This window comes from Anser brachyrhynchus (genome assembly GCF_964034855.1).
Source record: "Anser brachyrhynchus genome assembly, chromosome: 5".
Classification (NCBI taxonomy): Eukaryota; Metazoa; Chordata; class Aves; order Anseriformes; family Anatidae; genus Anser; species Anser brachyrhynchus.
In genome coordinates this window covers 35913597-35941036 of record NC_137699.1, presented here as the reverse complement: position 1 = coordinate 35941036, position 27440 = coordinate 35913597, and the positions used below count along the sequence as shown (strand labels likewise).

General features: G+C 54.6%; 1 protein-coding gene across 5 annotated transcripts in view; it reads left to right on the top strand.

Annotated features, from left to right (window-relative positions):
* MYRF (myelin regulatory factor) overlaps positions 1-27440 on the top strand; it is a 63768-nt gene that overhangs the window by 16082 nt on the left and 20246 nt on the right. For 4 of the 5 annotated variants that reach the window (XM_080594946.1, XM_080594944.1, XM_080594945.1 and 1 more), the window contains exons 2-7: positions 8681-8768; positions 9586-9921; positions 13893-13954; positions 18496-18805; positions 19250-19422; positions 19743-19866. In XM_080594946.1, coding sequence (XP_080451072.1) covers positions 8681-8768; positions 9586-9921; positions 13893-13954; positions 18496-18805; positions 19250-19422; positions 19743-19866 — 1093 coding nt within the window. The remainder of the gene's footprint in view (positions 1-8680; positions 8769-9585; positions 9922-13892; positions 13955-18495; positions 18806-19249; positions 19423-19742; positions 19867-27440) is intronic. The other variant, XM_080594947.1, reaches the window with a different exon arrangement.

Here is a 27440-nt window from a genome sequence, read left to right as displayed (position 1 = left end):
TGTATTGTCTTAAGATGGATGAAGTCAGAGAAGTAGTGTTTAGTGTCCTTCAGTCCATCCCTCCTTCAAGAGCACAAGGAGGGCAAGAAGTCACAAGCACGGCACATCAGCTCATGAACCAGTCCTGAACCGGAGCCAAGTGGCAGAGCACGAAGATTCACGCTGGGCAACCCCACCACTGCTCTCTAGGGCAGCGTGCACCCATGGCAGTACCTACAAACATCCCGTTCATACTCCGTGGCTGCCAAGCAAGACTTGGGATGCTGAAGCAGGATGCGTGAATCTTCTTCTTTCCTTCCTGGGGAAAGAAATGACTGCCCTGAACCTGTCTGCCTGACTGGTCTGCTTCTTTTGGTCGTGCTGCTCTGCTCTTGGATGCTGGGAAGTGGTATTGGGTCTTGGGAGGTTTGTGCCACCAGTTAAGCAGAGGTGAATGAGGACTTCCTGAAGTGATGGTAGGGGAAACCAGTGATAAAAGAAGCTCTTGGTGTCCTTTGTGGTGTTTGCAGGAGTATTTCTGGAGCAAATGCTATTGCCATGTAGTGCCAAGAGCAAATGCTGCACAGTTGCATGTCCCAGCAGTGTGAGAAGGAAGATCTCAATGACCCGATGCTCCTGTTTGTGAAAGATTGGTTGCACAAAAGCAGTGATGGCCCTCCCCAATCCCTGGCAGAAGTCCCATCTGGATAAAGAGCTCTGCCTTCGTACACTCAGCCTCCTCTGGAGGCTGTCCAGGCTGGACAGGAGGGACCTTGTTGCCTCCCAGCTAGAAGGGAGGAACGAGACGCCTGATCTGGACATGGTGTTCCTGGCGATGCTTGGCTGCCTGTAGGTTTGTATTCTGTTGCTGTTTGATTGTTCAGCTTCACGCCCAAGGATTGTTTTGTGCTGGGGGGCTTCCAGGGGAAGCAGCGCAGTTCCAAGTCCCGAGTCTCCTGTGCAGGTCTTCACAAGGGGGCTGAAAGTGGGCCCCAGTGTGGCTCCCAGGCCACTGAGTTTCCTCAAAGCCTTTCCAGGAGCCCGGCAGTGTCAGTGGCCCAGCAGCGAGGTCAGTGTCCGGGGCTGTGTCCCTGAGGCGCTCTGCCTGGCGGTAGCAGGGCAGTGACATTGCACAGGCACCTTCTGCCAGTCTTGTCAAGTCCCTTTGCCTCCCTGACTCTTTATTTCCTTTCCCAGTCACTGTTGACCATGGCCCGAGGCAGTGGGTCATAGTCTCTGCTTAATGTCAATATGTAGCTGGCAATCTTTATTTATTTATTTATTTATTTTTTTTCACGTATCGCCAATATGTTCAGATAATAATTCTCAGTGAAGAGAGTTTACACGGACAGGAAGGAGAGCTGAGCCAGGCCTTCACGGACGTCACCCGGCAGAAGCTCCTGTCCCCGAAACTTGCAATCTATGTATAGCCAGTGGCCGAGAGGAGCAGCACAGCTGGGGTTTCTGTGCCAGAGCGGAAGCTTTGGCTTAGAGGTCTCCTTTTTTCTGCCCTGTCCTTCACCTGAGGCTGGCCAAGCAGAGCGGCCATGTGGCCAGTGTGCCGTAACCCTAGCCAGAGCAGGGCTTCAGGAGGGCGCGCGGTGCTGCTCGGCCATGGGGAGGTCAGCCAGCAGCACGGAGGAGCCTCAGCGAAGGCATCCAGAGGCTGAAGGCCTCTCCCCATTCCATCTTCCTCCTGGGGCAGGGAACGGGGGCGCAAGGGTCACGGAGCCGGCCTCACATGGCGGTGCCCCTGTTTCAGCTCGATTGTGGGAGCCGCCAGCGCGCTCAGATGGAGTGGCCTTCTCTGGTCCTGCTGTCCTCCCTCCCAGCCCTCCAGCACCCTCAGCCTGGGGAGGGAGATAAAGGCGTTATCTTCTGCCTCTGGTTCTCCAAACAAACAGGGCAATGTGCCCCCCTGGGCAGGCACCTTGGACCCGCCAAATGGCGACGCTTGTGTGGGTGCTGCTGTTTCTGCCATCTTAGTGCATGAATTGACAAGCAGGGCATTGACGGCAGCGGGGACACACACAAACGCTCCACTGTGTCCCCTCTCACACCTTCCCCTCCTCCTCCTCGGCCCCGATGCCCGGAGGACAATGGCTCTATCCAAGCCAAGGTTCACAGCTGGCAAGGGCGGAGGAGAGGCCAGGACCAGGGTGGGGAGCCGGAAGGAGAAGGGACTCGGGTCCGGAGGGATAGCGGCTCTGAGAGGGAACGGACAAGGAGAGATGGGAGCTGGGGAAATTTGGGAGGGCCTGGAAGAGGGAGAAGGTGCTGACAGGTGTCTGGTGGAGAGGCCAGAAGGAAGGCGGGAGGAGGAAGAAGAGGGTTCAGGAGGGAGGATGGGGCTCACTCACCTCTTCTGTATGGAGCCACTTGCCTTTTTCTGCAAGGCTCCTTGAGGGACATGCCCTTGCCCTGCCGTTGCGTAGCGTGATGCTTTCCTTTGCCTCCTCTTCTGCCTTGGGATGTCTCACCACACACCTTGTCTTCCCCAGGGCCTGGGAGAGAGGGCATTATCTCTGTCTGTATACCTGTACAGGCTTCATATACTGGCTCGTATCACCTCCATACTAGGAGGCCAGGAGTAGCAACAGGTATGGGAGGAAGGGTTGCTGTGGGCCTGAGACAGGACATGTTAAACACTTACTGACGCTTCCTGGCTTATCCAAAGGCACTTTTGTAAGATCTATTCTGCGTACGTAAGCTAAAGAGATGCGGGCCTGTGTGAGAGCAGAGGGGGGGCTTTCCAGGCGATGCAGGGATGCTGCTGGCGATGCTGCTGCTGCCTCAGCATTGGGCTGCAGCCCAGTGATGGTTTGGTTGCACCTTGTAATCTGGGAGGTCTTCCACTGGCTCGCCGTTCAGCCCGGTTGTTGCTCCAGGGTCCTTCTGGCCACTGCAGACCCCACAGCTCTTTCTTGGAATCTGGGGCCTTGGCTAAACCCCACCTCTGTATCAGTGCGGATGCAGGAGCCGCCCCATTGCTTCAGGAGGGCAGGTGATGTCCTTGGCGGTGGGCTGACAACATGATGTCCCTGGGAGGAGGTGTGGGGTAGCGGCTGTACTTCTGCATCGACTGAGGCAGTGCTGCCCTTTGTGGTGGGAAGGGGCATGCACTGGGTTTGTGTGTGCCAGAGAAGGGTGTCTTAACTCAGCTGGAGCCACTTGGTGATGGCACGTTGGGGTGAGTAACCAGCTGGTGCAGGTCAGCTCCGTCGCTCTTGGATCAAGTGAAGGTCCCCAAAGTCATGGAGCTGTGTGGGTTGGTACCACATAAATGTTTCCCCTACTGGCAGCCTGTGCAGACCCCAGCAGGCTGTCCTGGAGGGGCTGAAGGGGAGCCATGTGTCAGGAGGGGCTCACCCCGGGAGGGAGCCGCACTGCAGGTCGGGGAGGGGGCCCCGGGGGCCCTTTCTGTGCTGTGGGCAGCAGAGGCTTCGCTCCGGGGTGGTCCCGAAAGCTCTTTAGGGGAGATGGGGGAGAGGTCTGGCTTGGCGTCCCACTCGGGTTACAGGAGCCACTTCTGCCGGGAGTGACTGGTTATCGTTACAGTCAGGTAATAAAGAGCATTAATTAAGGAGGAATGCTGGGCCGGTATCTGGGGGGAGGCGAGGGCTGCGGGGTCGCGTTCCCTCCTGCCGAAGGGGATGTGTCCCCCCTCCGCACCCTCTGGGCAGCTCTGGGCTGGGAGCGTGGCAGGAGGGGGAGTTCATCCCGCTGTCCCTTCAGCAAGGCGCGCGCTGTCCCCAGCTGGCCGCTGTGTCACCCAGGCCTCTGGGCAGGGACAGAACTCCGTCGTGGCCTCCCATCCCTCACAGTGTCCCATCCCAGAGCAGTGCAGGCACAGGGGGATGCCATTCCCTGCGAGAGTGGGCCAGAGCTGTTGTGCTGGGCAGAGCCGGCTGGAAGGAGCGGATCTGAAGCCAAGCGCTGGCCCCACAGCTCCCTGGGCTTAGGCGGTGTTTGGTTAGCGAGCCGTGGCCTGGATTCCTCGTGCTCGCGGCCCGGCCGGCAGCCAATCCTCCAGGGCCGAAGGATAAACACGGGAGGAAGGCGAAGGGGGTGCAGAGCGGCGTGGGGCCCCGGGAATGTGCCGATGCGGCAGCCCAGCCTGCCGATTGCACAACCTGGGGGGAACATGGTTGGGCCACGCGCCTCGCCTCGCTGCGGCACTGACCGTCTAGGCATGGTGTGCCGCTGCTGAGCTTGTGAGTGATGCTGTGCTGAATCGGGCAATGCCTCGCTGCTGGGAGCAGTGCCCGGCAGCATTTGTCCTGCTCAGCCTGGTGTGCTCCTGAGGCTCGGCGCCTGTTCCAACGCATGCTGGAGACCACAGGTATTTGCCCTCCTCCTGGCCATGGGGTCAGGGCTTGGCCTCCACAGCGCCTTGGGAGCTCCTTGTCCTGTCTGGAGTGAGTGCACAGCAGCACTACAGCCCTGACGTCTGCGGCACTTCAGGAGAAGTGCCTGGGGAAACAGGCAGACCTTCAGTGCAGGCGTGGCGGAGGCCGTTGCAGGTACCTTTCCTGAGCCTTTCTGTTTTGGGAGCCAAACAGCGCTGAGATGGCAGCAGAGGAATGGAAGCGTGCAGCAAACACTCACCAGTGTCTGTGGGTTTCCATTTGTCTTCATTGCAGTCCTCTTCTCACTGGCTTTCACAGCACTCAGGGCAGAGCAGAGTGCTTCATTTCTAATTCAAACCAGCACCCCTGCGGTGGGTCCCTGAAACTGAGAACAAAAATTCAGCCTCTGTTGCACAGCTACAGTGCTGCGGGGAGGCCCTCGGCTTGGCACAACCTCTTCTCTTCCTCCTCATCGCTGGCATTCCCCCACCCTTCGCTGATGTTCCCCAGCCCGTGAAAACAGTTGACCTCGTTGTCATCTCCAGGTTCCCACATCTGGTTCTCGTTAGCGGATCCCAGGATGAAGTTCCTCAGCTCTCTCCCTTCCTCCCACCCGCAGGTGACCCAGGCAGGATTATGGGCGATTAGAAGACAGGCAACAGAGCAAGAATAGGTGGGGGAGGGACTGTTATAAATAGAAATACCATAAACTTATCAGCCTATCACTCGAGGTAAATTCTGGGTTTAATCTCTCAGACCTGTAAATATGACGACTCGCAGGGGCCAGACACCTTTAACTCTTTCAGCGCCCCAAGGCTGCATGCCCATCTCAGATCGAAAACAGGATGCAGCAGAGCACCTGAAAAGGGGACAGGGAGCACCCTGAGCCAAGAGGATGTCGCTAGAAGAGACGAGCTGGCAGACCCACGCCATTCAAACAGAGCAGTGGGGAGATGGCAGTGCAGGAAGCACCTCCGTTTGGATGTCGATCGTGTTTGGAGGTTTGGGGAAGGCAGAGAAAACCAGTCCAAACATTGGGATTCCTGACATTCTCACACGTACAGGGGCCTCTGCTCGCCCAGCGCTGCTCACAAGGAGGGTGCTGCGGGTTTAACATCTTGTTTTTCTGGCAGAGTTTACCTTTGGGGTCTCCTCCTTCCTCTTGTGAGGAAGGGGTGGAAATGTGGGGGTCAAGAGGAAGGCAGGACAAAGGGATCTGGCAGGTTTGGGAGTTTGTTTGCAGCACCGACTGAAGGAGTGGTGAAATGGAAGGTTTTCCTGTAAGAGTTTGACCTGAGGAGCCTCTCCATGTCTGTACAGGGAGGTCAGCATGTTAGCAGGGGGGTTGTACAGCGTGGCTGAATTACTTGGCCCTGGTGCCCTCCTGCCCCACGATGCTCATTGTGTGCAGAGCATGCTAATAAGCTGCTCTGCAAGAAGGTAATCTCTGGGCAGCTCTGCGGGGGACTGCAGCACCTCTCCAGGCTCACTGCTCCAGGCTGGAGGGCAGAATTTGTCCTGTTGAGCTTCAGGGACATCAGCGGGGTTACAGGTGACAAAAGCTCTAGTGAACATTTTGGAGCGGGTGCTGGTGCAGAGGCAGGGCCGTAGGGCAGGAGGTGCTACATGGGCATTGCTGTTGTTCTTCCCATGGCAAGGAGGTGAATGTTGGCAGCACAGGAGCGCTTGGGGCCTCCTTGGGCTCCTCCATCTCTCTCCTGCTGGGACAAGGGGATGCAGGAGTCCGTCTTGTGTGGGGCCGTGTGGGTGTTATGCTTCCCAGGGTCCCTGCTTTGTGGCTTCCTACTCCCTCCTAATCCCCACGTTGGAGGGGGAGGGAGTGTTGTTAGTGTCATTAGGAGCTCGTGACTCTGTGGAGAAGTATTAGCTTTTAATTAATCACCTAAGCTGGCTTTTGGTTAGAGCCCGGCCTGCATGGAAGCTACGGGTGGTGGGGTGTTCCTCGTGCGGGCACACCGGCGAGTCTCACTACCCCGACGTTCCTGCTTCATTGTCGCTGGCGCGAGTGCCTCCATCCGCAGGCCGAGGAAAGTCCTTTATTTTCAGATTTTTCCCATCACACATGCGCAGCCGGCCCCCCGCCACGCTGTTATCACAGCGGCACAGCTGACGCACCTCTCGCGTCAGGTTGCTTATCGCACCCTTTGCCTGGGTCTCAGCTGAGCGCTCCTGAAGGTGACTTTTAAGAGAAGGTAGCAGAAAAATATGTGAGCCCAGCAGCTCTGCTGTCTGTTGAGGACTTCCCATCCTTTCTGGACAGGTCCCAGGTTCTTCTTCCACCGTGGAGAAGCTGTTGGAGTGTGTAGGTGTGAGGGGATCCTGTTGGGGTCAGACATCTTGAGATCTTTTTATGGACAGGCTCAGTAGCTTGTGAAAAAAAGCAGCAAAATCGGTCAAGTGCCTTTTTTGCTTCCTTGAATCTGGGTCCCCACCCTAAGCCTTGGGATGAAGATGGGCCTTCCAATAGCTTTTGAGGTGGATGTTTGCCAAACACATCGTGATTTATAGCTTGGTGTCTGACCAAGGGCGAGGTGGCGGAGAGGGGCAGTGCTCACCCCTGGCAGAAGGTTTTGGCCAATGATGATGCTCACAGGGGGGAAGCCGAGGGGTGGCTCCTAGCACAAGAGGTGCCTTGGTAGAGCCATAGGTGGTGAAGAATCAGGTGCAGGGTATAGTGAAGGTCCTGGGGCTTGAGTGAGGGACACAAGCACCCGTGGTGCTGGCCCTTGATGAGCCTTTCCAGCCAACCACAACTCGAAGGAGGACAACTGCATGGTCACTACCACATCTCTGCCGCTTCAGGAGTTGAGAGGACATGGCTGTCATGAAGGAGCATCTGCAGCTCTACGAGGGAGGTGCTGGTGCAGCTCAGGACCTCACAGGCTCTGCCTGCCTTGTTCTCGTCCCACTGCACTGCCAGCCCGGCACTAGCATTGCATGTCTGTGCTCTGGATGTGTCCCTTTGTAACAAGGATTCACATGGGAGAGTGTCACCTCCTTGTCCCCGGAGTCCCTGGGCTCTGCCGTGGAGGCGCATGGTGCACAAAGTGTTAGGTGTCCTGCAAGGGAACGGATGCCCAGGATTGTCCCCCCTAGGCAGGGTTACTAAAGGAGAGTTCCCCCATCCGCACACACACCCTGTCCGTTTGGCAGAATTCCTGGCTGGATTTATTCCTGCCGATTTGCTTGTCTTGGTATGAAAGGGATTTGCAGAGGGGAGTGCTGCAATTGGCCGGGTGCGGGCTGAAACCCCCCGTTTTCGGTTTTGCGGTTCAATGGCTGACCTTTCCCCACCACCTCGCCTGCGGGAGGTGGGGGCCGTGAGCGGGTCTCCTCCTGGGCCGGGGACACTGTGCTTGGACGTGAAGCATTCGGGCCTCTTGGGAAGGGCCCGTCTTCGTTATCGGAGCTGGGGGCGGCGGGGGGGGCGGGCCTTCTCTTCCACTTTCTTGGCAGTGTCTTTGGCACCGAGGGCTGGCACCGACCCCAGAGGGCTGCAGACTCCCACTTCAGAGAGACAGATAAAGAAAGCACTTTCTGTCAACAAAACCCGGCCCAGCTTCCCCAGAGCAGGAGAGGGGAGGAGGAGCCCTCCAGGAGAAAGGAGAGGGAAGTCCACTGCTTGCCCCCGCAGGAGAGAGGAGAGGGAGGAGGGCTCCTGCAGCATCCAGAGCTGCTCCAGGGCCATCATGGCAGCGGTGGAGAAATTCCAGCACGTTCTGCAGAGCGGAGGCAAGGGTCCAAAGGGAAGGACTCCAGCTTTCCCAAAGCACCACCGAGTCCTGCCTCAGGGCCCTGGCCTCTGCACAGATCGCTCTCTGCTGTGGGCCCTCCATCAGCCGTTAACTGCAGCCCCGGCAAGGCCGGCGGCTCTTGTAGCTTTGCTGACAAAGCTGCTGCGGGCTGCGTCACGGCCAAGTTGGTGGTGGTTGGGCAAGAACTGGGTCTCGTGCTCCGTGGAGCTCAGGCCTGGTTCCATGACCTCCCTTCTCCCATGTGTCCTGAACCCAGCCCCTACAAAGCCCCCTTGACCCACGGTTGGAGTGTGCCCCGCAGGATGCTGCAGATGAGCCCCACCTGTGTGTCCAACTTCCCGGGCTGTGTCACCACCCTGACTTGTCCCGTACGCGCTGTCCCTGTCTGGTTTTACGCTGGGGTGCAAATGGGTATGGACAGACGGTCCTTTTCAAAACAAAGGATCTACTAATCTTCTCAGATTGGTTTCTTGACTTGGCAAAGGTCTTTGGTGGTGTTTCTGACCTGCATGGTGAGGGCCTTTGCCTTTCATGTCCTTCTCATGGCTCTTGCTTCTGCCTCCTCTCCCCTTGCAGGCCATGACATTAATGGAGCTCTGGAGCCATCTAACATCGACACTAGCATCCTGGAAGAGTACATCAGCAAGGAGGACTCACCAGATATGTAAGTGCTTCCCTTGCTCCACAACAGAAACAGTATTCACTGATGTTTTCTGTGGAGAGGTGTTGAGCAATTTCCAGTCCTGCAATGTGAGAAATAATCTGGAAATCACTGTGTGCTCTAGCTGTATTACTGTCCCTCCTAGAGTCCTCCTTTATAGCTCTTTGTTCCCTTATTTATTTCCAGTTCTTCCTCCTATCTCTTCCCTGCTTCTTGCCTTTGAGTTTCTTGTCTCTTAGCCAGTGTCTTCTGTCCCCTCTCTTCTCCCTCCTTGAGGGCACTGCAAAAGACTTTTTCTGAATTTGAGCAATGTGAAAGCAAGCACTAGCAGCTTGGTGTGAAAGATTAAATCCCCAGTGCAGCATGAGTGTGGAGAAGGGAAGGGTCTCCCTGTGTACACTGGCAAATGGGGGGGAAGGCAGACCTGGGCAGCAGCCAGTGGGGTCTGGGCCATAGGTTGGGAGCAGGGTCTTGGGCTGACGTGACAAAGCAGCTTTCCCGTGCTGGTCCCTAAGGTGCAGCACAGATCCTACTGTCTCCCGGTGCCTTCAAAAGCTTTGAGGTTGGTTTCCTGGGCACTTCTGGCCTTTACAGCTCCATGGGTGGATTTTCTGGCATTGGGGCTGCGTCAGTCCCACTGACCTGGGTGACCAACCTGTACGCTCTTGCTCGTGCCACCACAATGCTGGCTGTTTCACTCATCTTCTGGGTGTCCCAGATCACCCGAATGGCTCCGTCCCCATTGCTGAAGGGCTGGGTAGCGGGTGGAAAATACCATCTGCCTGTCCTGCTGCTGAGGTTGTCCCCTTCTCTCTCTCAGCTGTTTCCCTGACATCCCTGCTTCAGCTGGCTATGCGCACCCCCAGCCCTCCAGCTCAGCTGCCATCAGCGCGCCTCTTCCCAGCTCCGTCGCCAGCGCTGGGCATGTCACCAACCCCGCTCCCAGCGGTTCCCTCCACCTTCCTCCCCCGGGCGGCCAGATCCCGATCCGTCATGGTCCTCTTCTGGCCAACCCTTGCGGACCCAGCTACGGTGCTCACCTCAACTGCAATAACAACAATGGCATGGTGGTGCCCAAGGGCTACCTTGGTGGCCACTGCCTAAACAACGTGGTCCCTCCAATCAAATCGGAGCCCAAGGCCTCCTACGCACCTGGGTAAGTGGGGCTGGGGTGGCAGAACGAGGGCATGTGGTGGTACCGGCGTTCCTCCAGGCTGGTGGTGTTCGGAGGCCTGAGGTAGCTTTTCCCACAGTGCCTTAACTGCTGACCTCATCGGTCTGTTTTAAGCCCTTGCTTCACAGAGAGAGGCTTTTTCACAAGCGTATGTCCTGAAGTTTCATGACAGGTTGTTCAGTTTTGGTCTTGTCTGTCTGCATGGATTTAGGGAGGATCAGTGACATCCCAAACTTCTGCAGGTAGACGGATGATTGGGTTGTCCATGCTCTACACCTGCAAGCATGTGATGGGAGAATCACAGAATCATAGAATATTTGAGTTGGAAGGGACCCACAAGGATCGTTGAGTCCAACTCCTGGGTCTCCAAAGGACTACCCTCCAAAAAAAATACTAATCAGAATATTGTGGTACCGTCCAGTTTAAGAAGGAAGAGATGCAGAATACATTTGAACAAAATAAAACTCAGTTTCCAGGATTTTCCCATGACTATCCCAGGGAAAGGTGTTAACTAAGTTGGGCAGAGAGATGCATTTCTCTTGGCCTGATGTTTTAGATACTCCACTCAAGAGGAGAGAGTGTTTGAGCTGGATTTATATTCCTTTGCAACAAGCTGTGGATGCAGCCCTGGTGAAGGGGAAGAGAATAACAGTTTTAGTACTGCTGATGGACTCAACTGGAGAACTAGTCCTGGGAGGAGGAAGGATGCGGTTCCTGCTCCGTGTGATGGCCTTGCCGAGAGCATGGTGACATGGCAGCTGCCATCTGCAGTGATCACCTCAGTGGAGAGCACTTCGGCGTGGTGTGCCAGGAGAGTATGGCAGTAGCATCTGGGCTAGGAGCTGGCATGGTGGGAGGGGGACCTCTCTAAGGCTGCTGTCATTTCCATGAAGTTTTGCTGCCTGGAGATCCACACAGAAGACTATGTCTTGTGTCTTTTTCCTCCTCATCCCTCTGGTCCATGCTGCTCTTCCCCAGCCACGGGGGAGCAAAACAAGAAGGTGATCTGAAACAGGGCAGATGGAAATTAAAGCATGCCACAGCATATCCATCAGCAGGAGGCCTCGCCCGTTGGTGGTGGTTGTACCTCAAGGAACAGTGTCGTGGTCCAACCCGTCCCCGTGGCACAGGAGGTGGGTGGTCATGCTGTGCTCTCTGCATAGCCAGTCTCTGTGCCTTCTCCAGTGGAGCCTGTGGGTGTAAGGGACACAGAAGCGAGGATGGGCCCAGGACTGCTCATCTCTACAAGCCCTTGTCTGGCTTTTCTCCCTCTGCTGTGTGCCCTCTAGTGTTGCCAGCCAGTACGGCGTGGTGATTCCCGGGCTCGGAAGCCACCAGCTCACTGAACGAATGATTCAGCTCTAACATAGCTCCACTGGGATGACTTTGGCCCTTTGCATGAACTTGAAAAGATCTTCCAGAATGTGGCAATCTAAACAAAATCTGCACGTAATTTATTCCCAGAATAAATTCCAGTTGCTGTATACCCAGAAGGCTGCATGTGGCTGAGGGGGAACTATACCCAAAGGTATGACGGGATGCCTTTGTCATATCCCTTTCTTCTGCATACATCTGGCATTCTCCAGGATGTGAGAATACATGAGTGAGATCATAGCTCTCCTCCATTCATAAACCAGGCCAGATTACCTGTCTGCTGGCTACATGTCATCTTGACTTGCACCAGGACAGCAAACCTCTCATGGAGACATTAGGAACCGCTGTGGCCAAGAGAAGAACGCTGTAATCATTTAAGGCTGTCACTGGGGCATTTGCTGGGGACAGATGCAGCTTTGTCTGTGGTGGATCATATGGCTATGTGAGTGGGCTCCACCAGGACCTGGTGATCATCACATGTAGTGGAAGTGGGGTTCATAGCAAATCCTTACTGTTGGAGATGGAGATGGTTTGGGTGTAGATGAACTGGTTCAGCATTGATGGCAGCATTTCTTCAGCATCACAGAATGACTCATTCTGCTGTACTAAGCTTTTCCCAGAGAAGCAGTCTCAGTGTTGAATACCAGCAAACTCTGTCCATAGGCTGGCTGTGCCTGCACAACCTGCCTGCGTGAGTTTGATAGTGCCCATCTTTCTGTTCCAACTCCTTTTCCAGTCTCTACTGTTCCCTGAATTGTCCCTCACCCTTTTGTTGTTGTCCAGAATGAGGCTTGCTGAGACACAAATCCTGATAAATTCACAGGAAATATCATAGGACATTGTGGAGAGCTTGGACAGGGCCTGAAAATAAGGCTGGTGATGGATGCTCTAGACCAAGCATAGGAGGGGAATGGAAAGGTGCCACTAAATGAAGGTGGAGCATGAGGGAAGTGTGCTGAGGGCTCTTTGTCGGGGTTACCTCAGTCCATCCCTCTCCAACAACTGCTGCACACCACCTGGTCGTGGAGAATCCATTTACTGTGTCGTGGACTCCTCTGGTGCAGGAAGATGCTGGTGGGTGTCCTGGTTCACAGCTGTTGTGGGTGCCCTCCGGAGCAGCGGGATCTGGTTTCAGAATGGTGTGTGCATGGTGCGCTGTAGCTTTCCTCCCCTGCAGCCCTAAGCCTCTCGCTTGCTTTTTGGACAGCTTTTGTACAAGAAGCACTGGTTTGTCTGGGACTATTTTGCTGCCACAAAGCTGATGCTGTAAGATGGGGGAATGGAAAAGGATCCCCATGTAAAATCTGCTTGTGATGAGGAGCTTGGTGTTGGGAGATAGGGAGGAAAGCAGCCATTTCTGTCTTAGAAAGAACAGGCTTTGCCAGAGCGGTGGGCTGCTGAAACATGGCAGGGCTTGCCATGGCTGGATGTCACCCAGGATGCAGAGTGGGCAGACAAGACATCTCCCTGCCACGACATCTCCCTGCCACAGGCCTGCACAGGGGCAGAGCACATTGCATGGGCTTTCTCTACGGCATAGACAACGCTTGCTCCAGCCACCAGAGCTGCTTTCTCCCTGCTCATCCCTGCTGCAGCTTCGGTTTGTGGCGACCATGGCTCAATCTAGCTGGTGTCAGGGCCTCAATTTTTTCCATATGTTTGATCTGCAAAATACTACCAAAGAAGAACTGGTATCTGAGACGAGCAAATTGTTCACTTGTGTACCAGCATAGTGGAAGATTTACCTTGGCCTGAAGATGTACGAGGCCCAAGATTCTTCTGCAGGAGCATGCATGTTGAGGAGGGGCTGGGAAAAGGAAAAGGAAAAAAATGGTTCAGACTAATTTTGAAGGGGCTTTGGAAATGGCTAAAGGGCCCAGCTGCCTGGAGCGTGCTCTGGCTTCAGGTAAAATAAGGGAGGAAGCAGAAGCTAACAAGCTCCCTGCCGTGCACCTGTGCTGACACTGCACACGGTGGATCTAGTCATCAGTCCTGCAGTCTCCAAGCCGTGGGTGTGCTGTAGAACGCAGCTGAGAGCTCCCACTTTTATTTGGTTGCATTTTGCAGTCAGGGCCAAATCCTGCTCCTGATGCCAGTGGAGCAGAGCCAGGGTGATACAGCCGGCAGCTGTGGTGGTGCTCAGGTGCGTACAGGTCGTACGGCAGAATCCAGCCCACAGGCTTCCCAGCTTTTGCTTTCGTGCATCAGATCCCAGCTCCCCCAGAGCCACCCATTTACCCATGGTGAAGCACAGGGTCTTTCTCAGGGGAACAGATACATTTCTGTTTGACTTCTTTCAACCGGACAGGAGCCGCTGAGCAGAGGAGCGGTCTCATAGGCATGCCAACATAATGTCTGTCCCTGTGGCCAAGGTCCAGGGCAGCGCTGCGGAGAGCAGGGCAGTGGTGCCAGCGATGGCAGTCCCCAGCTTGTCAGCTGGCCACGCTCGGGGTGATGGGGGTCCACTCTGGGATTTCCAACCAGAGCCTGGAGGGTGACTTTATCAAACTGGACCCTATCGGTTGTGCTGGAAGCTGGTTTAAAATGACCTTCCCTTTTCTTTCCCGATCGCTCTGCAGCACTTTACCTGACTCTCCCCCGGACTCTGGATCAGAAGCCTACTCCCCTCAGCAGGTGAATGGTAAGTGCTTAAAAGAGAGAGAGGGGGGAAAAGTTTAATAATCAAAACCCCAAACCCAACATCCTCCCCCTTCTTGTTCTGTGAAAGTGGTTGGCTCTGAAATCTTTATCAGACGGGAGAAAACAGGCGGCTGCAATACGTGGGGATATTATCAGTTAGTAAATATCCCTAGACTTTCGCCTATTGTTCGCCTGCTAGTCTTTGCAAGGGGGGAGAGCGAGCAAGAGAGGGAACAGGAGAGAAGGCGAGGTGTGAATCCACTTACGTGGGGAGAGATCGGCAGTGTGGCTTGTCCCCAGGAGGGTGGGATGTGGAGCCTGCGAGCCTCCTTGTCCTGCCCTCTGCCTTGGGTGAGCAAAAGGCAAGGAGCGTGAGCGCGTCCCTGAAATGGAGCCTGGCTCGGGGAGACCGAAATGAACCCGCCGTTCAGCAGTAAGTTCCTTCCCAGCCCTTCCTTCCCCTCCAGTGGGGCCAGCTGATCCCGGGGGTCTTCTGCTGCCCCTGCAAAGGGCAAGGGAGAGCTAGTTCCCACTCGGCCAGGCACAGCCAGAGGCGCTGCCAGGCCCTCCCGGCTCCCCACAGGGAAGCCACTGAGCGTTATTCAGTCCCTGTGGTGACCTTCACTGCTCTTTGGTGGCAGAAACTCCTTGGTGAGGAGGGAAAGTTGCTTCTGGTCTCCCTTCCCCCCCATCAGCAGCACCCTCTTCCCCAGGCTCCAGCCCAGTCCCCACCAGGAACAGCGCCTGCTCTTTTTTTTTTTTTTTTTTTGATGGAAGAGGTCAAGAGTTCTGTTTATCTTGCTAAAAAAAAATCCCTGGAATTCCTCCTGGCCCTTCCTTAAATATAACAAAGAGGCCGGGTTGCTCACCATGGGGAGAGCTGCTTTGACGTACTGGCGGAGCGGCAGCACCTCTGCTTGGGGAGGAGAGGAGGCTGTGGAGAGCACCCGAGCTGGGAGCACAGAGCACAGGTCCTGCCTTCAGCAAACGCATCAGCCCCGGTCCCTTCCATGGGTTGGAAGCCCGTGGAAATTGCGATGTGCTGTGGAGATGGTGAAGATGTGGTGTCCAGAGTGTCTGCCGTGAGGGCATGTTCTTGCACGCGCGGGTGCGGGTTGTCCCTTGAAAGCTGCACGGGCCTCCCAGCTGCCAGTGCCAAGGCCGCCCACGCGGCAGGGACAGGACAGTCACTAAGGACGCTGTGAAGACCTGTTTGTTCCTTGCAGTGCTTTGTGGGGAGGGTGCGAGGCTCCTGCGCCAGCCCTGAAGCAGCTGTCTGTCTGCAGGGGCTCGGTCTGCGGGTTGTTGGGAGGCTCCTAGAAGCTTCATCCATCGGCTGAGCGGTACCAAAGCTGCCTGGTGGCTGCGTCGTTGAGCCGTGCCGGTCTGTGCCCCAGGTGGCACTGCTGGAAGCCAAGTGCTGGTCAGGAAGGCAGGGGCAGAACTGGGTAAGGGGGATGGCGTGCCCGGTGCCCTCTGTGCTCAGCTGAAAAGCAGTGATGCTCCGTCCCAGGGATGTCACCTGTCAGCCCCAGCCGCTGTGTTAAAGCAAGCCTGCCTTTTGGGCCTGGGCTCCTGAGGAAGGAGAGCTCCCGGCCTGCCTGCAGCAGCACCAGGGCCCTGCTGCTCAGCTGGGCTGTCCCTGAGGCGGCCCCAGCGAGGCAGGGGAGCACAAGCGCTGCCTGTGAGCCTGGCCAGAGCAGCCCGGTTGGAGCTGTGCTGGGAAAGGCCCTGGGATCCCGTCGAGCAGCAGAAAGCCTTTGAAGGGAGCAGAACGGGCAGCAGCCCTCCTCCCAGCAGCCTTCGGTAGGAGGGCTCTGCGCAAGTGCACCTTTCCTTCCCAGACCTCGCAGCGGGAGGAGTTTTCTGATTTCTGGTGAAGTGTTTGGGCCGCATTAGTCAGCCGCTGGCTGGTGGTTGAGTGACCAAAGTCCACCCAGCTCAGTGTCCGGCTCAAGGCTGGCCGGTGGCACCTGCTTAGGGGAGCAGCCTAGCAAAGACCAAGCAGACATCTTCCCTGCTATCCCCGCCGTGTCCCAGTGGCCTGTAACAGCCTTGGCTGGTCCCTGCATGTGTTTTCTCTCTTGTGCAATGTGCTGGTTCTTAGCATACATGTCCAGATGCCCAGAGCAGGGTGCAGAGAAGCTTTGTCTGGTGTTTGGAAGTCACTGTCCCTTCCCACCCTGGGGCCAAGCGCCTTATTTCCGCAGGGACCTTGGCACCCTGTGGGGACACCTGGACGTGCCCAATGTAGAGACACCCCCGGCTGTCAGCACAGGCTGTGAAAACAGAGGAGCTTCGTCCTGTTGTAGAGGTCGGTGGGGGCTGGTTTTGTGGGGCTGGGGAACAGGCCGCCCGTTTCCCCAGGCGGGGGCCCAGCAGAGGGCTCCTGTTCTCCATCAGCGGCTCAGCTGCGCGTTTTGGGGCTGCTGGGGCCTTTCAGTCCCAGCTTCTCTCAGGTGGAGTGCTTCAGCCAGACATCGGCACCTGGCTTGCTCGCAGCTTTCAGCCAAAGCTGTCTGCGTGTGCTGTGTTGGGGCGGATTTGGTGGGCTGGGCTCTGGGGAGGTCCCTGGAGGGCAGCCTGAGCTTATGTGGTCTTTTTGCTGTCACTTCAAGGGCTTTGTTGTTGATTTCCTTAGCAAGTACAGGCTTTTGGAGCAGACCTAAGATCTTCTGTTTCAATGCTATGATGGAAGGGAAGGACTGTTCTGAAGGCAGTGTCATACAAACGCACCTGGGCTCAGAGAACACAGAAGTCGTTTTCTGCTCTGAGATGAGCACTGAGCTTGTTCAGGTTTGCCAGTGCACCAACTTTCTTACCAATGTGTTTAGTTTTCTTTAGTACAGCTATGAGTACTGTTTACTTTGTTCAATTTCTAGGCATTCCGTAGACAAGTTGAGTGATACTCAATCATCCATCTTTACTTTACACACTTTAATTTTTGCTCTTAGATCCCAAAGGGTTTTGGTTTTAGTTAAAGCCCTGTGCTGTGCACTGGCATTGCTGGGCATTGACGTTATGGTTAAGCAGCTGCAGAGAGATGGATTTGCGTGCCGCTGTAGACACCAAGCATTTATTCTGATGGTGATATAGTCAAATCAACCCTAATCATGGCATCACTTTAGTGTCCAGTTTCTCATAGAGGAGGAGGAAGATAGGATCACATTTGAATGCCTTTTTTTTGTTTATTTAAATTTAGAGATCGAAGTCTCATTCTGTTTTAAATTAAAAATATAAAAAATAAAAAACAAGCAAATGCTGCCCCCATAGAAATCCTCACTGGTGACGCTGATGAGCTGGAGGTGTTCAGTTGTCCCTGCTCTTCTCTAGTTGTTCCCTCGTCTGCCTTGGCTGTCGGAGAAGAGCACAGTGAGTGTCCTTAGTAGTGCGTAGTAGCACTCTAACACATCAGCAAGGCTTTTTTGCTGCCCCTGGCCCAAGCAGGGTATGGACATCCCTGGGACATCTCTCTGCATGGACTATGGAGGGGTCGGTCCAGGCACCCCTGGCTTCTGGGCAGCCCGGCTGGCTTTGTGCAAGGGGCCGTGCTCTCTGGGCAGCCCCGGGCACTGTTGGCCTTTGGCACATGCACATGTTGCTGGGCACGTTCCTTGGGCCACTCCTAGAACCAGTAAAATTAGGCAAAGTCCAGGTGCTTTCTCTGTAGCTCTGTGTTTCCAGGCGCAGGCTTTGGGGCAGAGCCTTTTGCTGACTGCTGGGCCTTTATCCCCCACTGCACTTTCTTGGCCTGTGCAGCTCCTTGGTGCTGCAGCAATATTGTGCCTGGTGGTTGTTCTGCTTGAAGGGATATACAAAGCTAACACAAAAGCTGCCTGGGAGTTTCTAAAGGCATGCTTTCCCTACAGAACGGCCATGCAGGGTAGCTAGGTTTAGGAAATACCGGGAATGTTTGTGAAAATCTTCCCTCAGCCTGAGAACCTATTTCTCCCTTGAGTTTTGGTTCTTTGAGCTTCAAGATGCTGGGCCTTGCTTGCTTCCTTTGTGCTTCCAGTTTCACCTCCTTGCAGAAGATGGACAGTGCAGGACAGCAGGTTTGGTGGGGCTGTGTGTCCCCCCATCAGCTGGCCAGCCAGTGCCCTGCTGCATCCTTGCACCAGAGATAGCACTTGGCTACACGCTCGCCTGGGCAGTGTCTGAGGTTGACACCGAGCCAGTGCTGTGGGCACAAGAAGGGAAGATGTGCTCCAGTTCTCATGCTGGGTATCCCTGAAGGTGCCTGGGATGCCAGGAGCACTGCGGGGCCTGAGAGGAGAAGTCAGCGCAGGGCAAGGCAGCTGTTGCAAGCAGACAGGGTGGCTGCAGGGACGCAGGCGTGCTGAGGCTGGGCAGAAGAGGTAGGGAGGTATGGGTTGGTGAAGATAGCCAGGGTTGGGATGGTTTTGAGGGGAGAGGAGTGCTTGGTAACAATTTCTGGTGGGGTGGTTTTGGAGCAGAGGCTGGACACGGGCTGGACGCACGGTGGTGGCCCTGCCTGCTGCTCTAACAGGCGTGCCTCTCTCTCTCTCTCTCTCTTTCGAGACCCTCACCTCCTTCGGACCATGACCCCCGAGAACATGTGCCACATGACTCCCCCATCTCGCCTGGAGCACCCCCCTCCGCCGCCGCCTCCGCCGCCACCCCCCCACCTGCAGGGCCCCCCCCCACCTCCTCCCCACCCGCACCAGCCCCAGCACAACCCTCACTTCCCCAGCCTGCAGCGGGACATGTACATGAAGGCTGAGCCCCTGATGCCGCCCTACGGCATCGGGCAGGGCATGGCGCCGGCCGACCTGCACCATGCCCAGCAGTCGCAGATGCTGCACCAGCTACTCCAGCAGCACGGAGCAGAGTAAGGCCTCGGGGCCCTGGGGCTTTGTGTCCTTGGGGAGGTTTGGGGACCTGGCGGGGTGGGGGGAAATGGGAGATGTAGGCTTGTGGAGTGCGTGAGCAAAACCACTGGGTTTAACCACAAGTTAACCGGCGTGTCCTGGTTCTCTGGGAACGGGCTGGGGAGGTGTCGAGGTGGAGATGACCCAGAATGTGGGGCAGGGATTGCAGTGCATAGCTTGGAGCTGGGTGGTGGGGAGAGATGAGAGAAAAGCCAAGATGTGGCTCAGTGCACGCCTGGCACAGGGCTTGGCCGTCACTGGGTGGGTGGGCAGAGCCTGGTGGGAGAAGGAGGTGAGGGTGCTGAAAGAGCCCATGGCTTCAGGCACAGAGGTTCTTGGTTTTTGTGTGAGATGGCAGCTTTTTCCTTTCCCGCTCAGCTTTTGCTCTCCTGTTGGTCTCGCAGCCTCCCGGTGCACCCTGCCAAGAAGAGGAAACACTCTGAGTCGCCCCCCAACACCCTCAATGCACAGATGCTCAATGGGCTGATAAAGCAGGAGCCAGGTATGGGGTCCGTGCCGCTCAACCCTGACAGAGTCCAAACGCCTCCCTGGCACCAGCCGGGACCGCTCTCACCAGGTATGTGGTTTTCACCCCCCCATCCCTTAATACCCCCGGCATGCAAACCCCTGCTGCCAGCCCGGGCACCCCGCTGGGCCAGGGTGCCAGTGGGAGGGCACGTGGGGGCCACAGGGTGCCAGCCAGTGGGGCTCCTCCTGGCTGGGCCCCCAGGAGGAGGGCAGGGCACTGCATCCCTTGGGGCCCAGACCTTGCGCCGTGGCAGTGCCCTGGCCATCAGGAGGCTGGCAGCACGGGTGATGCAAGTTGCTTCCTTGTGCTCTAACCCGAGTGGATGCTGTGTCAGTGCAATTGAAACACGTATTTCCCCCTTGCTGCAGGCCTGATTCAGGACAATGACAGTTTAAATGGTTCCTACCTGGATCCCAACTACCAGTCCATAAAGTGGCAGCCGCATCAGCAAAACAAATGGGCAACTCTCTATGATGCCAACTACAAAGAACTGTGAGTAATTCAGCCAAAGTCAGATTCACCTTTCATTTATCGGTGTCAAGGGACTGAGGCTGGGAGGATCCACTCACAAAGTTCACCTTGGGCTTCCCCTTGTCTTTTATCACCTGCTGATCTCTGCTTGCCTGCACTGTGGTGGAGATACTCTCCCTGTGGTGCCTTTGGTAAAGTCACTTCTCTGCACTTCTACAGGGATGGTGGAGGATTAAGAAATGGGGCCTCTTCTGTAGGAGCCAGCAGAAAGCAGTTCAGCAGCCACTTAGACCTTGGGTTGCCATGGGGGGTTGTTTTGGCAAATAGAGCCTTGCCTGAGCATGGTTTGGACCCGCAGCACACTTTTCCCCTTCCCAGGCTTACAAAATGTCCTGGATTTTAAAATGTGTGTTAGGATTTACAGGACAATAGATAGCATGAAAGACTGGATGTAATCCAGAGCCACTTCAGCACAGCTTGAGAGCAGCACAGAAAGGAGCTTGAGGAGGAGTGGGAGTAGTCGGGGAGAAGAGGAGAAGAGGAGAGAAAGAAAGGAAGAGAGAAGGGTTTGAGGAGAGCTTTGAGGGAAGCCAGAGGGCCAGAGAGGCCAGAGGAGCAGGCGGAGAGGAAAGCCTGGGGTGGCCAAGGCAGATGGGGAAGCAGAGAGCGGCTGGGTGGGAAGGGGGGTCAGGAGCTGTCAGGAGAAGCTGGGGCAGAGGAGGGTGGGGGCAGTACATGGATGAGCCTTGTAGGAAAGAGTGCTCAGGAGGAAACCGCTGTGGATCCTCCCTGCATTCCTCAGAGGTGACAGAGAGCTGGCAAGCAGCAGGCTGGGTTCCAGGAACTGAGCAAACGCCCCCATTTCCCCTCCTCCTCTTTCTGGACAGCCAGGGGCTGGTAGGGTCCCCTCAGGGGACGTGGAGGAGGGGGTGCTCTGTTGTTTGTGATACCAAATAACCCAAGACTATGATCATAGCTTGCCCAGACGGTGCTCAGGGTGGGAGCCAAGGATACCTGGCAAGAGCAGTCGTGGAGGCAGGGAAGGGTCTGTGATGTGCAGGGAGGCTGCAGCTGCAAGCCCCAGAGCTCCTGCTCAGAGATCTCAGTCTGCCCTCGTCTTCATACCGCCTTTAATTCAGACTCCTGCTAACATAGCGTGCTGGGGGTTGTTGCCCTGCAGAGAAGTGGCCATTAGGTGGTTACTTCTTTGGTGACATCCTGTCATTTGCAAAGATTCTGGTTGTGGTTGTTTCCGCAAGCACAGCAGGAGAGGGGTAATGTGGGGAGGTGATTGCTTCCGTTTTGCTAAACTGTTTCCATAAAAGAAGCATCTCCCACCTTCAGGTAGAATGTCAACACCCCAATTGACCTATTCCTAGTGGGGGAAGGAGAAAAAGGGAGATAACGTGATAATTAGTGATTTCTACCCTGAGACGCAAGGCTGCCTTCTTCACCAACAGCAGCATGCTCTTTGCTACCCACTAGACTTCGCTCCTCTTCCCTCCCTGGTAATTTTCTCCACTGCTTTCTACCTTGTGACTGTGTTTCACTGTGTAGTGTAGGCAAGTTCATGCGGTTTCTGCCTGTGCGGTAGTTTTAAATCCGTGACGTAGCCTGGGATCCTCTTTCCCAGTGTATTTGGTAGTTTGCTGAAGTGGGCAACTCCTCTGCAGAGCTTTTCTTCTACTTTCAGTGTTTCCTTCATGGTGTGAGATCTTGTCTTTAGGGTGCCATGGCCTGGCACCTGCCAAAGTGCTGAACTTTTCCTGTCATGTGTTGCACTGATGTGAGGGCTACTTCTAGAAACTCGTGAGTAGCTCCAAAGTCCAGTCCTGCAGCCCTTCCCTGCTCTCCACCTTCACTTTGCTTTTCTGCAGGCTGTGGGACAAGGGAAGCCGGCCACCTCTCGCTGACCACGTATGTGCATGCTGTAGCCCCCATACCAAGCTCCTGCTTTCTGCACAGGGCAGTGTTTGTAGCTGGCCCCCACCACCTTGCACGCTGCCTGGACACATCCTCTCAGTCTCCTGGTTTTCAACCAGGGCCTGGCCATTACTGGGCAGTTACAGTGCTGAGGTTTTGCCACCTGACAAAGCCACCTTTGGCTTCTGCTGCTGTTTTGCTTCTCACGGGCTGTTTTTGTGCCAGTACTGCCTCTCAGTGTCTTTACCCCATGTCAAAGGGGTTCTGAGAAGGGGGATCAAGAGAGGTGATCTCCCCTTCTCTGACTTGGGCAATGCTTGGTCACAACCTGTTGGTCCCTGAAGTGGCCTCTCCTCCACTGTCAGTCTCAGCATGGTTTTTACTGTGTGGCAGAAGCATGAATGCACCTTTTATAGTCAGCAGGGTCCAAAGAGCTCCACGCATTGTGGAGCAGACCTCTTGCACGGCCTCACTTTTCTCTTTGACATAATGAGTCCCCCTTTTCCTTCCATCTCACTGTTTACCTGTGTTGGGTAAACGGTCTCTCATCTGAAACGCGTCACAGCTCTTTCAGCTTGTCACAGACCGTTTGCAGATGTTACGGTTCCTGTTCCAGAGATTTGCCACGCACCCCGGTATTGTACAGACACAATGGCAGATGCAGACTACACAGTATTTACTGCTGGGTGCAGAGAAGTCGCTGGATTGCTGCGAACCACAGCTTTTAACTCCCACAAACCCAGCTCTGCACTGCTGTGTTCTTTGGATCTCTGCTTGGGGTCACTTGCTAATACCTGCTTTTAGGATTTGGGGTGAAAGCCAGAACAAACCTACTTCTGCAGCATTTAAGGTCATCATCCAGTTGTGTAATGGATAAATTCCTTTGAAATGACTTCATGTAGATTTTAGGAACTCACATGCGGTTTGGTGTGGAGCTGGATTTGACCCAAATAAAAAGTTAAGGTCAAGGATTGATCGATTACATTTTTTTGTTATGCACTACCTCAGTGGGCTCCAGCTCTTTTCTGGTGGCTTAGCAGTCAGGGAGCTCTAGGAGAGGCAGTGCATGGTGAGCTTACATCTCTTTCGAAGTGGACAGTCACTTAGACAGTTCTCTTGGTACAGCGCTGCACCAGAATAGATCTGTGAGGCACTGCAAAAGCTCAACTTTCCCTTCTTTCTTCTATAAGAGCTTTTTTTGGTCAACCAACTCATGTTTTAGCAGGTAGGAGTCTCCTTCTTCCTTTCTGCCTGTTGGGTATACTCAGCAAATGAGCAGGCATCTGTGTCTCTTTGAGATCCATGAATATTTCAACAATTTAATTCCCTCTGAGATCATTAAGCAAAGACCAGCCATTCCTGGTCTGTTTTCTGCTGGAAGCTGTCCTGCAGTTTGTATATGCTATTATAGTTTCCTGCCCCTAGAGGGAACATATTTTCCCCCCTGTCATCCAGGTGCCCGCAACCTATTCACAGCCCCAGGAATTTGAATCATCTGAATCATCTGATTTTTCCTACTCTTGTTCTTAAGAAAAGAGACCAGAAAGGCACGTTAAGGAGAGAGACTGAGCCACGAGCCCATAGGAAGCTGTTCAGGTTCTTACCCTGGCATGGCTTCTCACCAGTCAAGAGCTTGCCAGTGTTTCAGCAGTGACTGTTGCACACAAAGAGCAGCTCTGAGCCCTGGCATATGCAGGAGATTGACTTCTCAAAAGCAGTCACTCTAATCCACCCTGACGTAAGGGAGAAGAACCTGCATCCAACCCACAGTGTTTCCACGAGGCAGGGCAACTGCTCACAGCCTCCATGGGGGCAAATTTCTCTGGTTCATAGTGTTTGATCTTCCTCCTGTTCTGCCTCAGAGAAAGCCAGTCCAGCACTTACTGCTGCCTGGAAGAGACCCGGCTTTGCTCCTGGCTCTGCTCCTGCATCTAAGTACAACACTTTCTGTTGGGTTAGTGCAGTGATTGCTTTGTCAGTACTCTAGTATATTTCTGAACCTATACAGAATAGAATGCTTGTGGATTTATGTATAATGTTCCATGCTAAGTGCAATCTTACAGGGCAAAAAATACAGCTAAATGATTTTCCATGCTGCTCCTCTTGTGCTCACAAAATTGGGTCCCTTAGCAGGTCCCCCTGCCAACAGCAGGACAGAAGTGTCTCAAAGTCTGTTATGTTTGGAGGTTGATTAGCTGAGAAGATTTTTCCAGATTTGAGATATAGATGAGACTGTCTTTCTGCTGTGAACGTCTTGCTGTGAGATGCTGAAACCTGGTGGGATCTGGGAGTTTCTTGGAGATCCAGCAGTCTGTCTGTGTCAACCAAAGGTACCACCTTCTCTGACTGTACTGCTTTTCTGGGGAGGAACTCAAATTGCTGGGCTCTTGCCAGCCTTCTGTCAGGACTTTGCACGTACGTTCACTGTGCCCACCAGCTGTCTGATCTGGCAGTGTCTCCTGGGAACAGATAAAAGTTCACAGAATCACAGAATCACCTAGGTTGGAAGAGACCTCCAAGATCATCTAGTCCAACCTCTGACCTAACTCTAACAAGTCCTCCACTAAACCATATCACTAAGCTCTAAATCTAAACGTCTTTTAAAGACCTCCAGGGATGGCGACTCAACCACTTCCCTGGGCAGCCCCTTCCAATGCCTAACAACCCTTCCAGTAAAGAGGTTTTGCCTAATATCCAACCTAAACCTCCCCTGGCGCAACTTTAGCCCATTCCCCTTCGTCCTGTCACCAGGCATGTGGGAGAACAGACCAACCCCCACCTCGCTACAGCCTCCTTTAAGGTACCTGTAGAGTGCGATAAGGTCGCCTCTGAGCCTCCTCTTCTCGTGGTCACAGACTCTTTGGCTGAGGATGAGTAACACGTGCATGTTGCACACAGTTCACAGCAACCTCCTTGTCATGCAGTGTGTTCTGCACACACAAGGAGCTGCATCCAGCGCTCTAGCTGCACAGGCTCACCTATGAATCTACCGGCAGCCACTTGCCGCCCCCTTCCACTTGTTTGTCCTTCCATGTATGTGGATGCCACTCTGGCCTTTCTTTCCAGTTCCTTGCGCAGAGGCTTCCTGAAGAACTGATTGCACTGCCGTTAGTGTTGGCTGGTGATGGGACATGAGGAGACCTTTTCTCCCTACTCATGCTGCTCTTGGTGAAGGCTCTAATAACCAATGCTGAAAGATTTTTGTTCCTCAGAAGTTTCCTACTATGTTTCGTAATGATCAGTAGCCCCATGAGAGTTTGTTCCAGCTCATATCAGCACCATTCAGGCTCATTTAACAGCTCTTTTTTCTTCTGCAGTGAGTGGACGCTGTCACATCAGATCATATTTGCATCCTCTTGCTTATAAATATGTAGAAAAATTCATCTCTGTTCAGTTGTTTTCCTGGAGAAAGCTGCAGAGTAGGGGCCTTTCAGCTATTTTTTTTTTTTTTTTTTTTTTTTTTTTGCTGTTCTGTGCTATACCTTGGGGCCAGGCTCCTTCTCAGCCATTGACTAAGCTTGATGACATGGGGACACCACAGGGGGAATTGGAACTAATCCTGCGTTGCCTGGGTAGCATTTCTGCCTTCTGAGACCCACCTAGCACCAGTGAATGTTGTTTTGTTAATGGTAACACATGCCCATGCCCAGGCAGGGGCTGCAGCAGCCCTCTCTGCTGGGAGAAGAGCAAAAATGAGCCAGGCTCACCTGGGCTGCACGTGTGTCGTTTCGGTATACAGTCCTCCTAGAAGCAGGCTAGATCAAGGAAGTGAAGGAGAGGACAAAGGGAGGAAAGGAAGGAAGGGTTGCAGCATGGATTTAAGTGGAAGTGTCTGGAAATCTGTGTCTTGGCATGGTGGGCTTATGTCTCAGGCTTTGGTTATGTGGGCTGAGGAATCTGTGTTGGTTGAAGGAGACCAAAGTTTCTGGATTAGTTTTATTGATAGTATGTTTCTCCTTGGCCTTTTGCACTGGTCTTGTGGTTTCAGACTCGCTGAACCTTCAAAAGGGTTAGCTAGTTTCCAGCAGCGGTGCTGAAGAGGCCTGGAACCAGGCAGTTCACTAATTTACTCCTGGGAGCAGGAGTAATTCATCTCCCTGACAGTGTGCTCTGATAAATGCCAGCAGGCTCCCTCCTCCCTCTCCCCATTTGTTTACGGTTTGAGGTAAGGCAGCTGGGGAAGGGTAGTGCAGCGCTCAACAGAAACCTCTCCACACTGAGGCCACTGCCTCTGTGCTCTGGGAACTGGGCTGGTGCCGTTCCCTTCCCATCAAGCAGACCAGTGCTCTCCATGCCCACAGGCTTTCAGAAGCCTCATTTGGATGAACCGTCCTCACAAACAGCACTGAGCTTATCCTTGCTGCAGATCCCGCAGGGGACAGAGAGCAGTGTGACACGGTCCCGTCCTGCTGGGTGTGTTTTAGGTTGAGTGACAAAAGTGGCTTGGGCTAAGTCCTGTTGGCCAGCCTGGGAAATACCTTGGTGATGGGTCACTGAGTCTCACCTCCTCACGCCGTGTGTCTCAGGGACCATCCATGGGTGCTGAGCCCTGGCCACACCAGTGTGGCCGTGGCTGTATCAGTCTGACACAGACTGGCTGAGAGGGCACAGTGGTGCTGCTCGACTGTGGGTTCCTGTCCCCCATCCTGGTGCTTGTGTCCTGGAAGAGAAACAAAGCAGAGACTGTGTGAAATTCGTGGTCCTTGAATTAGGGGGACTCCAGACATCATGTCTTAGGAGTGGCTGAGATACTGGGGAACCCGTAAAAGGAGAGAGATGAGGGAGATTTTTTCTTCCAGAAGGGGAACGGCTGATGGGGTGAGAACATCCCTCTGACAATCCCGTTCTCTGCCATGGATCTAAATACAGGTCCCATTCTGTCAGAGACATGTTTTTTCCTTGCACTTCCTTTCCCTTAGTGTTGCACGTTCATGTAGTGGATGTGGGCACTCCCTGCTCCTCCAAGTGTGGATGCCAGACATGGTCCGTGGGGAGTTTGTAACTTCTCACCCTCAACTGGCACAGGGAGAAAGCTCTGAAACCGCCCCTCCTCTGATCCCGGCCTCCTGAATCCTGCGGTAACCTGCTTTTGTCAGTGGGAACCTTCTGGCTAAAATAATCCATTTGACCCCAGACCTTTTATTCCTGACGCTTTGCCCTCTGGCCCTTGAGGTCTCTCTGGGAAAAGCCAGCCTTGCTCTGGCTGCCCCCAAGCTGTTGACTGGTGTCATCCCTAATACCAGGAACAGCTCCGAGCTGTTGACTGGTGTCATCCTTAATCCCAGGAATGGTCCCCGAGCTGTTGACTGGTGTTGTCCCTAATCCCAGGAACAACTCCTGGCCCGGGGCCACCTGCCCTTCCCTCTCCGCCCGCTGTGGTCGCAGCAGCCACCCACCGAAGAGCATCTCTTGGGAGAGACTTGCTGCCAGCTTGCCTCCTGAGGATAGGGCCTGGGGCAAAAGAAAGGCTGCATGGCAGTGGGGACATGGCTTTGCTGCTTCCAGGAGGGATTTACAATCCGGTGGATACCCCAGCCCATGCACCATTTGCAGTGAGGTGCACTCTGAAAGCAGGGACCCCACTCTGGAGGTTGGCACCGGTCACGGCCATCGGGACAGCTCAGTCCTTTGGGAGCTCGGGGAAAGGGGGCCTCTGAGAACGGGCCTGTGGA